The sequence below is a fragment of the Staurois parvus genome, unplaced genomic scaffold, assembly GCF_062004578.1.
Source record: "Staurois parvus isolate SC_StPar_1 unplaced genomic scaffold, SC_StPar_1.0 ptg000361l, whole genome shotgun sequence".
NCBI lineage: Eukaryota > Metazoa > Chordata > Amphibia > Anura > Ranidae > Staurois > Staurois parvus.
In genome coordinates this window covers 963,666-977,050 of record NW_028318157.1, presented here as the reverse complement: position 1 = coordinate 977,050, position 13,385 = coordinate 963,666, and the positions used below count along the sequence as shown (strand labels likewise).

The 13,385-nt window shown below is 41.4% G+C and overlaps 1 protein-coding gene across 1 annotated transcript in view; it reads left to right on the top strand.

The window, feature by feature from the left end:
- Positions 1-587: 587 nt before the first annotated feature.
- Positions 588-13,385, top strand: part of SLC25A43 (solute carrier family 25 member 43) — a 48,616-nt gene continuing 35,818 nt past the window's right edge. The window contains exons 1-3 of the mRNA XM_089684912.1: positions 588-793; positions 1,705-1,997; positions 10,351-10,592. Of these exons, the coding sequence (XP_089541038.1) occupies positions 1,726-1,997; positions 10,351-10,592 (514 nt within the window). The 5' untranslated portion in view covers positions 588-793; positions 1,705-1,725. The remainder of the gene's footprint in view (positions 794-1,704; positions 1,998-10,350; positions 10,593-13,385) is intronic.

Genomic DNA, 13,385 nt, shown 5'->3' with positions numbered 1-13,385 from the left:
TCCAGAAATTCAGTTCTTTCCTTGGACTACTAACCCTCCATATTGTGTAGTTGATTACCTGTGCTAGGGTCCCATCATGGATAATAAAGCCATAACCTCCAAGGAGCAGGGCCCTCCTATCCCTCTTGTATTGAACTGTATTGTCTCCTGTTATATTGTACAGCGCTGAGCAAACTGTTGGCGCTATATAAATCCTGTATAATAATAATAATAATAATAAAGCCCAATGTACCTGACCCCTATGTCCCTATGGTGAAGTCTGCAAGGGGGTCTGACTGCAGACTGGAGCTCCACTTTCAACATGAAACATGTGACCTCCACTCCCCCTTTTTTTTTAAAAAAATTAACTTTAATGCAAAAACTAACCAATGGCTACAGACTGGAGCTCCACATGACAGGAAACACTTCAACTTTAATAAAACAACCAATAAACACAACTCAAGGAAGTGGAGGTCACGTGTTTCCTGCCGAGTGGAGCTCCAGTCTGTAGCTATTGGTTGTTTGTTACATAAGAGTTTATTAGAAAAAAAAGTGGACTGGAGGTCACATGTTTCCTGTCAAAAGTGGAGCTCCAGTCTACAGGCAGATCCCTCTCGTATTGACGCCCATACAGAATGGATCCTATTCCGCTGCCTTGTATCTGTTGTTATACAACGTGGTGGGCGGGACCTGTCAGTGTACTGTCCAATGATGAGGAAGGAAACTCTGAGTTGCCAGACACCAATCAGAATGTCTCAGTGGCCTGAGAGCTAATAGACGAGGAGTGTGTGCAGTGGGGTGACTTCCTGTACCGGTGAGTGTCTGGGTCCCACGTGCAGGGGGGTGGCTGCCACCTCATCCCTTTATAACCGAACACACATTAATGACACAGGTTCTTGGCTGATTTAATGCCAATAAAGAACTAAGTGGGTTTAATGACCATCTTAATCAGCCACAGAACCTGGGTAATTAATATGTGTTTGGGTTTAAAGGGATGAAGTGACAACCCTATGCGCATGGGTCCTGCTGCAGGGGGGGGGTGTCAGCGCTTGGGTCCCGCTGGAGGAGTGGCTGCTTGTGGGTCCCGCGTGCAGGGGTGGTGTCAGCGCGTGGGTCCCGCGTGCAGGGGGAGTGTCAGCGTGTGGGTCCCACGTGCAGGGGATGTGTGTCTCTCTGCCCGTGGCTCCTGCATGCGAGGGGTGTCCCCCCGCGTTCAGGGGGGTGTATGTGTCTCCCGCGTAGAGGGGATGTGTATTTCCACGCGTGTGACTCCCGCGTGCGGGGGATGTGTGTGTCTGTCTGCGCGTGGCTTCCTGCGTGTGGGAGAGAGGGGTGTCTCCGCGGGGGGGGGGGGGGGGATTAGAGGTGGTGTGTGTCACCGCGCGTGGATCCTGCGTGCGGTGGGGTGTGTGGCTCCCATGTGCGGGGAGGTGTCCCCCCGCACGTGACTCCCACGGGGGGGTGTCCGTGTGTGGCAGGTAGTGGTGGTGTGTGTCCCCGTGTGCAGGGGGGATGTGTCCAAGCGGTGCTCCCACGTGCAGAGGGAGGGTGTCCGCGCGTGGCTCGTGCGGGGGGGTGTTTGGGGGAAAGCTGTCCGCGCGTGGCTCCCGCCTGCGGGGGGGGGGGTAGCTGTCCGCGCGTGGGTCCCACGTGGCAGGTGGGTGGTGGCTGCACCTGTCTCCAGAAAAGAGTGTCTGTTGTGCTGAAATGTCTTTCTATACATAGGACGCAGTGTATGCACAGTTCATGGCCAGTCTAAAGAGGGATTCGAGGCTGACCTCCTGGCAGAGCACACTGTGCGGAGGGGTAGCTGGAATACTAAGCCGCACTGCCACTGCCCCCCTGGATGTGGTGAAGATTCTCACACAAGTAGGCACTTTCCACTCCAAGCAAGGCTTTCTCAATACCTTCCATCTGTTATACAAGGCAGAGGGACTCCGAGCGTTCTGGAAGGGTAACCTGACTGCATGTGTGCGCCTGTTCCCATACAGTGCAGTGCAACTGTCAGCCTATCACAAGTAAGTGTAGCATGATGAGCTCCATGTGGGTGGGTTTCCCTGTAGGCATGCCTGCCAGCCTCCATGCAAGAATGGTGTACCTCATCTAGCCAACACTACTTCGATAATACCAACCTTTTTAGCATTACTTGTAGCAATTTTTTTATCATTTGGGAATTTCCTTTGTTTTCCTGATGCATGTTGACATTAACAGTGCTGAGATTTTTGTTTACCAAGCATACATCTAATAGTGGAATTACATGCTTCAATAAATGATTGATTTTCCCGACAGGAATAAATTATCAATATACCACACACAAGTGGGTTTTACCAACAATTGGAAGATCTGATCGTAAGCTGTTGATCACATCTTTGTTTTTGCCACTCAATTTTGTAGTCTTCTTGATCACAATCAAATTCATGAACTACACATCTCAGTGATGCCAATCAGTGCAAAACCATCCAGGAATGTCCGCTCTAGCCAATTAGCTCAGCTTGATTAGGTCCAATATAAACTGAGTCTAAACCAGAAGATATGTCTTTTCGATTGCTTGTTGATTTGATCGCTTTGGTTGAATCAAACGTTTATTGGATAATAAAATCAAAGTTTGTATAGTCACCGTTAGAATCTGGCTGTATGATCTCCTTTAGGTCTACAGACCACCATGTAGTGTAAGGCCTTGCGTAATAGGATATCATTTGATATGGATTGTTGTTACATAATTCTATGAGATTGTAGAATCAGATTGTAAGGTGTATGGTCAGATTTGGAGTATTTTTACTTCTCATTCTGTAGTATTATTTTAAAGTGGTTCTGCAGCAGTATAGGCCTGAATGACCCCGCTAAGGAAATTGTTATGCTGCCAGATCCATGTGTCCCTCTTTTTTCGTTTGATGTGTAGCCGTCTATAAATACATGAGAATGGTTATAGAGTATTGGACATTCCATAAAACTCGTATTGTATTTGTTATTTGTAAATAGCAAGGAAAAGTAATAATCAACACAGGATCAGTGGGTTGAGTTGATCATTTTCTTCTTCTTCATAGTGTACTTGGGGCTCAGTCCTTTGCCTTCATTTTTAAGGCCTCATGCACACAGGGCATTAAAAAACTCTCCTAGAAGCCTTCCTCCTAGCAGCAGTGATTTTCCACAAAACGTCTGGCGCTTGTAAACGTATATAACGCTTTTACAGGCATTTAGGCGTATTTACAAGTGTCAAGCTCTTGGGGCGTTAATTCATTTCCTTGGCCAGAATAATAACTTTTTCTAGACATTGAAATGAATTAACGCTCAACATGCCTAATGTTAACACGTGTTTAGCCGCGTCAATTGTTTTTTCTGCCAAAACGCTGCTGCTCCTGGATGCACCGGCCCTGGGGTTTTTTGCTGCTGGTAAACGCTACTGCTACTAAAAGCTAGTGGGGTGCACGCTATAAGGAAATCAGGCGAACAATCATAAGATTTTCTGTGAAGTTGCGTTTCATGATGTAACCGACAATGGTATTAAAGCAGAGTTCCAGTCAGTTTTGTGTTTATTAAAAGTCAGTTTTGTGTTTATTAAAAGTCAACAGCTACAAAACCTGTAGTGCTTACTTTTACTAAATGCACACTTACCTGTCCCAGGGTCCAGCGATGTGCTCACCCGCATCGTCCCTCCTCTACCTCTTCTCTCCCAGGTGCTGGCATCACAACTGTGGGCACCAAGCTGTGACAGCTTGCAGCTTCACAGCCAGGAGCCCACTGCGCATGCGCGAGTCGCACTGCACATTCTCATTGGTCCGGCAGTCTTCTAGGACCTGTGAAGGTTCCCAGGAGACTGCAGGAGGAAAGATTGGGCCAAACTTGCAGCTCACTTTGCCGTGGCGAACTGAGCTGGAAGTGGGAGCGGGTACCTGTCAAAAACAGGTATCCACTCCCCCTCAAAAGGTGCCAAATATGGCAGTGGAGGGAAGGAGGAGGCAAATAAGTGGAGCTTCCACTTTTGAGTAGAACTCCACTTTAACTTGAATAAAAATCCTCAAACAACAAAGACAAATGTTCTTTCCTATAGAAAGATAAAAGACAAGCAAGCGCTGCAGAGTGAAAAAGCAGCTGAAACACCAAGGTCACCAAATAAACCTCTAAATAAATGATGATATAAAAATGGGTGCAGCACTAAAAAATCAATATGCAAAATTCTGAATATAGATAACTAATATACATAAAGTGCTGATCATAATCAATAAAGTGACATGTATTATGACATCTGTAAACACAGTAATAAAGTGCACCAAATGAAAACCACAGGCGGTGGTTAAAGTGATAAGTGAATGTCCAAAATTATTGAACGTGAGGATCATAGGATCTCCAAGAAGTGGTCAAACAATATCCGGAGTGGTAGATGGGGTGACCGGTATGAAGTAAATTGCGCACTTACCAGAAGCATGGCTCATAAGCTCTACAGCTCCCATGTGAATGAGGCCTTATAAGATTTAACAATGTACTCATGGACCACACCTGTTATTCAGGTGGTTCCCTTTAGTATGTGAGCTCTCACAAACAGAGATCCTCCTAACTCTTGTCTTGAATTTAATCTGTACTGACTCCTTTATACTGCAAACACAGCACAGACCACTGGTGCTAAATTAATTCTGCATAATAATAATATGGTTAGATGTTCATACTTAGGCCTTGTTAACATAGGCAGTGACATGCATTCAATTCTTTGCATATATATTGTATGTCTTTCTAGTACATTTTGTAAATGCATATAATGATTTTAAATGGTATAATGCATACTGTGAGGTCTATTTATACAAATGAGCGGACAAATGTCACAGATGTCTGCAGGCTGGATTCATTTCCCAATGTTTTGTGTGATAGATTTCTGTGATAGTCAGCTCCATCTAGTGGCCAAAATGCAGTATGTCAGAAAACTATACTACACCTTGGCCACTAGATGTTGCTGACAATCATGGGAAGTAACCTATTACAGAAAATATGGGGAAAGTATGTGAGTGACATTTGTCCAATGATTGTTTTATAAATAGACCCCTAAATGTTTATTTGCATTCAAGTCAATTCAATTTTGTATGTAAAAAACAAACCAAATAAACAAAAACAAATAGAAACCTGTGCCTCCAGGGGTAGAATAAACATTCTGAATGAGTGTAAACATATAATGAATATACACTTTGCTTCTCAGGTCGATTTCTCCTACAATTGGAAAAAAAACAAACATGGGACGTCTGCGTGAATGAGGCTTGAGGGCACCAGTTGGGAAAGGCATGGGAGGCTTGAGCAGTTTAAAACCATTGTCCCTATACATCCTTGAGTTGCAGTGGTTACACCAGGGCCATGGCTGTAGCTGCAGCCATGACCCTGGTGTGTGTGTATATGTGTGTGTATATATATATATATATATATATATATATATATATATATACACATACATACATACATACACACTGTGCACGTTATAGTGAGAGCCATGATTTTAGTACCGGACCTCATGTATAACTCTAAGCTGGTAACCTGGAAAGGCTTTGAAATCATCACCTATGGAGATTTTTGAGTAACATAGTTTGTGGTCATTCCACGAGCTTGGTGAAATATAAAAGATGATGTTATGCCATGTAAATAGATGCCTGACATGTGATGCTTTTAAAATTGCTCAAACCATTGGGTATTATTGTTTTTTTGGTGTGTTTTTGCATTAAAATTCATTAAAGTTGAATTTGAAAAACCACTGTGCAAATACCATGTGACATAAAAAATTGTAACACCAACCATTTTATTCTCCACTTAGAAAAATATATTGTTTGGGTGTTCTAAGTAATTTTCTAGCAAATAAAGCTGATATTTACAATTATGTTTATTACATTTGTGTCAGAATAGGCTGGGGAACAAGTGGTTTTTTTTTTTAACTAGTTCCCGCCAAACCTGTAGACAGCCAGGTGGGAGCTCTCTCGTTCTGCGTGGATGTCATATGATGTCCTCCCCAGAACGTGCCTTACACGGGCCCCATGGACTGTGCTACGGCATGATCTGTCATCTGCTGTTTCAACTGGACAGAACTGATGATAGATCACTGTACCTGTCTTCTGCTGGTAGCCTGTGATCTCTGTGACCAATCACAGCAGATCACATGACAGTTGCACGCAGTGGATGGCTTTCCTTCATGCCATCCATTGTATACTATTGTGTTGCTAGCTGTGATTGGTCACAGTGACCACATGGTACAGACAGAGCCAATCACAGCCCACCTGTACCATATGATTAGCTGTGGCCAATCGCAGCTAATTACAACAAAACACACTAAATGAATTGATTTAATTCAGTAGAAATGTTTGGTTATAACAATGTGTGAAATTCACTGTTTTAAGCAATCATATAAAAAAAAAATTAAAAATCCTGATCACCTCCCCAGAGTACTACAATGTTACTATGCTACCTCTGTATTGCTCTGGTCACAGTATGTAAAAAAAAAAATGTATTAAAAGAAAAAAAAAAAATTTCAAAAACTGGAAACATTTTTTTTTTTTTACATACTGTCACCAGTCAGTGTCCCTGAGCACCACCACACCAGTTATATGATGAAGCTGTATTACACTGGTGACAGTGTGTAAAAAGAAAACAAAATGTGAAAAACATTTTTTTTTTTTTTTAATTTCTCATTTACCAAAAAATTGTGACAAAATACTACAACTTCAACAAACTCGCCATGCCTCTTACTAAATACCTTGGACTGCCTACTTTACAAAAAGGAGTAATTTGGGTGGTAGCTGTACTGTGCTGGTGATTTTGAGCCCCAAGAAATGAGATCGATCAGCAGGATTTATCGTTTTTTTTTGTTTTTTGTTTTTTTAAGTCAGATATACTCTATATCCTGTAGTTCATGGACTCTATAACTTTCTTACAGATCAATAATTATACATTTATTTATTTTTTTAACCAAAGAAATGTAGCAGAATGCATTTTGGCCTAAATTTTACGAAGAAAGATTACTTATTTGCACAATTTTATAATAGAAACGAAGAAATTTTTTTTTTAAATTTCTGGTCTTTTTTCATCTATTTAGCAAAAAATAAATACCACAAAAAGAAAGCTTTATTTGTGTGAATAAAATGATAAAAATTTAATTTGGGTACAGTGTTGCATGACCGCTCATTCAAAGTGTGGAGACGATGAAAGCTGAAAATCGGCTTGGGCAGGAAGGGGGTGTTAGTGTCCGGTATTGAACTGGTTAAAGGAGATGTAAACCATATGAATAAAGCTGAGCTCATGCTTTTTCCACAGCAGTGCATTGCATTAATTGATGTTTTTTGTGCATTAAATTGCATTGCAGCAAGGCAGTCCATTCAAATAATGGGCTGGCAATGTACCAAATTGTCAAAGATAATGGATATGAATCATTTTTGCCTTCACAACGCCCCACTGCACCCAGTACTGTGTAAAAGAGAACTTCTGTAGCCATCCCTAGCAATGTTGTCTCAACCCCTGTCACTGTCAGTTTTGCTGGACAGCCTGATCTACATATGGAGAAAAATATACTGTAAATAAAGCGCTCATTAGACTGAATACTTCCATACAGGCCACAGAATGAGGATGAATCATGTGCCTGGGACTAGTTAGGTTTATTGAAGCAACTGCCCAATGATATCAATGAAGATGGACCCTGGTGCAGAACCTAGGCTTTTTATATTAGCTAAAATGATGTGTGAGGATTCATAGTTACATAGTTAGTCTGGCTGAAAAAAGACAAATGTCCATCCAGTTCAACCATAAAAAAAAAAAAGTTATAATCCTATACCCATAGTTGATCCAGAGGAAGGCAAAAAAAAAAACCCAGCAAAGCTTGATCCAGTTTGCCAGTTCATCCATGCCTTTGCCATACAGTTTACAGTTTGCTTGTATCCATGTATAAGCATCATAGATTTACACACTCATGGAAGTGACACATCTTGCAAATAGCTTTAGGGCCCAGCAGTGGGGCTTTTCCTCATGGAGGGGGTGTAATGATGATCTTAACTAGTTTTTTCCCCCTATATATGGGGCATGGGAAGGTTTTATCTCCTTAGCTTTGAAAAAGGGAGTTCAACTCCCAAAACACGTCAGCTATTCCCACCAGGCAGTTTCACCACAGGAGCCCTGTCATGTTGCATTGATACATTTGGCTCTATGTTCGCTTTTCGCATTAGGTTTGTTAGTATCCATTTGTTACGTTTTTAAATAAATTAATTTGTCACCTCGGTAATGCATGAGGAGAGTGCGCCCTTTTGTGTTTTGTTAGTATCAAGATTCCCCAATCTTTAGAGGGCTGCACTTCATCAAGTGACATACCGTTTTTTATGTGGAGCATGAAGATTTGAGCACACGTGATTGTTTTATTTGGATTAACCTATAAACTGCAACTCAGTTGAACAAAAAACTGAAATCTTTTAGGTGGAGGGAAGTAAAAATAAAAAACTAAAATAATATGGTTGCATAAGTGTGCACACCCTTAAACTAATACTTTTTGTTAAAGCACCTTTTGATTTTATTACAGCACTCAGTCTTTTTGGGTATTATTATTATTATTATACAAAATTTATATAGCACCAACAGCTTGCTCAGCGCTTTACAATATAACAGGAGACAATACAGCAACAATACAGTTCAATACAAGAGGGATAGGAGGGCCTGATCCTAGGAGCTTACAATCTAAGAGATGAGCCATCTCCTGTGCACAGCCCTCTTCAGTTCACCCCTCAGATTTTCGGATTCAGGTCTCGGCTCTGGCTGGGCCATTCCAAAATTGTAATCTTCTTCTGGTGAAGCCATTCCTTTGTTGATTTGGATGTATGCTTTGGGTCGTTGTCATGCTGAAAGATGAAGTTCCTTTTCATGTTCAGCTTTCTAGCAGAAGCCTGAAAGTTTTGTGCCAATATTGACTGGTATTTGGAACTGTTCATAATTCCCTCTACCTTGACTAAGGTCCCAGTTCCAGCTGAAGAAAAACAGCCCCAAAGCATGATGCTGCCACCACCATGCTTCACTGTGGGTATGGTGTTCTTTTGGAGATGTGCAGTGTTGTTTTTATGCCAAGCATATCTTTTGGAATTATGGTCAAAAAGTTCAAGAAAAGGCTTCCATCTTGCCACTCTACCCCATAGCCCAGACATATGAAGAATACGGGAGATTGTTGTCACATGCACCACACTTGCCATATATTCCTGCAGCTCCTTTAATGTTGCTGTAGGCCTCTTGGCAGCCTCCCAGACCAGTTTTCTTCTCGTCTTTTCAGCAATTTTGGAGGCATTCCAGTTCTTGGTTATTGTCACTGTTGCGCTCTATTTTCTCTTGATGATGACTGTCTTCACTGTGTTCTATGGTATATCTAATGCCTTGGAAATTCTTTTGTACCCTTCTTCTGACTGATACCTATTAACAATGAGATCCCTCTGATGCTTTGGAAGCTCTCTGCGGCTTTTGCTGTAGGATGCGACTAAGGAAATGTAAGGAAAGACTTACTAGAACAGCTGAACTTTATTTGGGGTTAATCAGAGGCACTTGGCAGGTGTCTACTGACTCCTATTTACCATGATTTTGAATGTGGTTGCTTAATTCTGAACACAGCTACATCCCCAGTTATAAGAGGCTGTGCACACTTATACAACCACATTATTTTAGTTTATGTTTACTACCTCCCCCCCCCCCCCCCTAAAAGATTTTAGGTTTTTTTTTTTTTTTTTGCAATTGAGTTGTACAGTTTATAGATCACATTAAAGGTGGGATAAGTTCTGAAATGATTTGTCTTTGTTGCTTTTTTTACATCACAGAAACCTGACATTTTAACAGGGATGTGCAGACTTTTTATATCCAGTGTGTGTTTGTGTATGTGTGTGTATATGCATATATATTTATACGGGATTTTGCACAAAGCGTCCGCCCTGTAGCAGTAAAATTGCAACAGGGAGGTCAACAAGTGGCTATAAAGCCTCAATAACACTGTACATTGGGGGATAGTAAACTGTGCATGTGGAAATAATTGTGCACCCGCCCTGAAATTTGAAAGTTTGAGGGATATTTTTATTACCCTAATACAGGGAATGCATTAAGGTAAAAAAAAAACAACCACTGTAAAGTCTGCCAAAACGTTTGGCTGGAGTTGGGCTCTGTGTGACTAAGATATTATTTTCAGATACCTGACATCATACCAACTTCCCTAGCTGTATACTTGTTCCAGGTAAGTGACTCAGGAAGTATTGATGCCATGAATCGGCAATCTCGCCTGGATATTTTGCTGTTTTTTATTTAATAGACTGAAATTTCTGTTTGAATGAACTATTTTGTATATGAATGCTACAAATATCACCTGTTTGACATCTGTACTGATTTTTTTTTTCATCATAGGCTATCAGTGATGTTTATGGATGATTTAGGACAGATCTCACCAAGTAAAGCCATTCTAGCTGGAAGTGTGGCAGGAATGTTGGCAGCTATAATCATCTATCCTACTGATGTCATCAAGACCCGACTTATTGTGCAGAACAGCATGGAACCCACATACAGAGGGATCATTCATGCACTATGCACTGTGTACTATCAGGAAGGATTTCGATCATTATATCGGGGAGTTTCACTTTCAATTCTTGGTATGTCTTTTTTGGTAATATTATAGTGCAATTTATTCCACACACAAGACGGTTAAATTAGAACTAATGGCAAAAAGTTTTTGCCGTTTCATTTTGGATAGTGTAATGGAGAATTATAATCCATGCCTGTTGCTTTTTGTTTTTTTTTTTGCTATCTCTATGTCATTAGGAAGATTTCCCCTCCCTTTCATAGCCAAAACAGGAAGTGAGAGGAAATCACTCCAAACTGAAAGAATCTTTTGTTGTCAACAGAACTAGTGTCCACATTGGAGGAATTCCTCTCTGTTCCTGTTCTGGTGACAACCCAAAATTTGGAATTTTTCTTTTTGGGTGAATCTCCAACCAGGGCACAGACAGCAATAAAAGCCTGACAGGTATTTGAATCCCTCTCAACTCTACCAAAAATCTAGAAACAAAGAAACCTTTTTTTTTTCACATTTTTTGCTCTTTTTTTTGTTTATAGCGCAAAAAATAAAACTCTCAGCGGCAAGTAAATCCCACCAAAAGAAAGCTCTATTTGTGAGAAAAAAAATGATAAAAATTTCATATGGGTACAATGTTGCATTACCACACACAATTGTCATTCAAAGTGCGACAGCGCTGAAAGCTGAAAATTGGCCTGGTAAGGAAGGGGGTATAAGTGCCCAGTAGGCAAGTGGTTAAATCACCAATGGGCCAATTCATAAAGCATTGTTACGATTTTACTATTGCTTAGAAAAAAATAGGAAACAGCACATTTATAACATACAGCGTTGTACTAAACAAATGTGCCTTCTGCTTTGTTTCCTTCTGCTTTCTAAAGCAAACAAAAACTGATTCAAATTATTGAATGGAATAAAGCCCAGAAGGAGGAGAAGCTTGGTCATGGCCTCTTCTTCTCCTATCATGGACTGTTTTCTGTACCATTATGCAAAGAGAACTCTATGAAACATGGCGTGCTCCACACCATGATTTGTGTTTAAGGAATGATTTCTAAAACGCAGATCGCAGTGTGAAGTAAATATTGCATTGTTTGTCAGAAGGTGGATAAGGGTAAAATATTCTAAATTTTGCTGCAGCTGCTGAGCAGGTAGAGGAATGGATTGTAAATCCAGGCAGACATGGAAAAGATATTTGGGAGGCATAATATTTTTGGCATGGGTATGGGTCATAAAAAAAACTGCAGGAGTCTATAGGTGCATTGGAAGCTGGCAATCGAACTTTGCTAGTAAATGCTACCCCCCTCCACATCAAAAGCTCAAATGGCTAGTTCACCTTCATAAAAAAAAAAATAATACCCTATGGAGTCAATAAACACCATTCTATACCCTAAACTAATTCGTTTTTGTAGTATACATTTATGCTCTTTCTATAACTGTAGGTCATTTCTGCAAGGAATAAAGCCTTCCCCAAATACTCCTGATAGTCTCCAAAGCTCACCTTGCCTACTTTCTAAGATGGACGAGCTGCTAGGATGAGTGCCCGCCAGCAATACAGGGGCAAACATTTTCATTCTCCTGAGACCCGCGCACTGTGCGATTTCCTGTTGCCATGGATGAGCTCAGAGGCTGAGACAGGAGAGAGAGCATGCTACACATGTGCGGGGCTAAGGATAAGGAACGAAGTTTGATAAGTTTAGGGCAGGGGTCTCCAAACTTTCAAAATAAAGGGCCTGTTTACTGGCCATCAAACTTTAGGGGGCCTGGAATGTGGCCAGTGGGAGTAGAAAATATCCTGGCATTGGTGTATGTTAATTTTGGTTTGGTGGTCAGTGGGAGTAAAAAAAAATGACCCTATCATTGATGTCAGTGGGAGGTATAGTGCCCCATTGTTGGTGTCCGTGGGAGAAATAGTGGCCCATAATTGGTGTCAGTGCAAAAATTAGTTCCCCATCTCTAGTGTCAGTGGAAGGAATAGTGTCCCTTCATTGGGGTCAGTGGCAGGAATAATGCCTCGCATCAGTGGAAGGAATAGTACCCCAAGGGCCATATAAATGCAAGCAAAGAGCCACATTTAGCCCGCGGGCCACAGTTTAGAGACCCCTGGTTTAGGGTTATGGAATTGTGTTCATGGGCTGCATTAGATATATTTTTATAAAGGTGAACTACCCCTTTAAAGTCGATCATTTAGAAATGTTAATTGTGCTTTAGCTGTGCCCTGGAAATATGTCTTTTGTCTTCAGTTTCAAATGAAAATAGCAGATCACTTCCTAGTACGTGAGGATGTCTAGGTATTCCTGTGCCTGCAACTCATAGCTGTGTATCTGCAGTGTGAGATGTAAGGCACTGCTGGCTATGACTGCTAGTCTCTGGAGATCTGCAATGAGATTTTATGAACTCACTATTGTGCAAATTACTGTTCTCATTGTTGGAGGCTTTGACATGAGAAAGCAAAGCCCTGCCTCCACGCAGAGACACCCTACAGAACAAGGCAAGGAAAGTCAGCAGTGGGGAAAAAATCAGCTGCAGGGAGACCTTAGATAATATTGATTAGTAGTCCATTGACCTCTGCCTCCTTTTTTTGGGGAAAAACTTCAGGAATAAATTTCCTGTTCAAGGGAAGGACACACCAATGCAAAGGAGGTGGGATGCTCTGAGGATTTGAAACCAACCTTTTCAGGAGCATACCCCAGGTCCTCTAGGTCTGGTGTAGCCTGAAGAGACTATCCAGACAAAAGAATCCAGAAACCAGCAGTATATAAAAGATGAAGCAGGCTTCGAATGTATAGAAAGTACTTTAGTGTTACAGAGAGAGGGACTTGCAAATCTGGAAATCACTATGCTCCCAGTCTGTGTCTGTGCCTTCCCTTTGCAC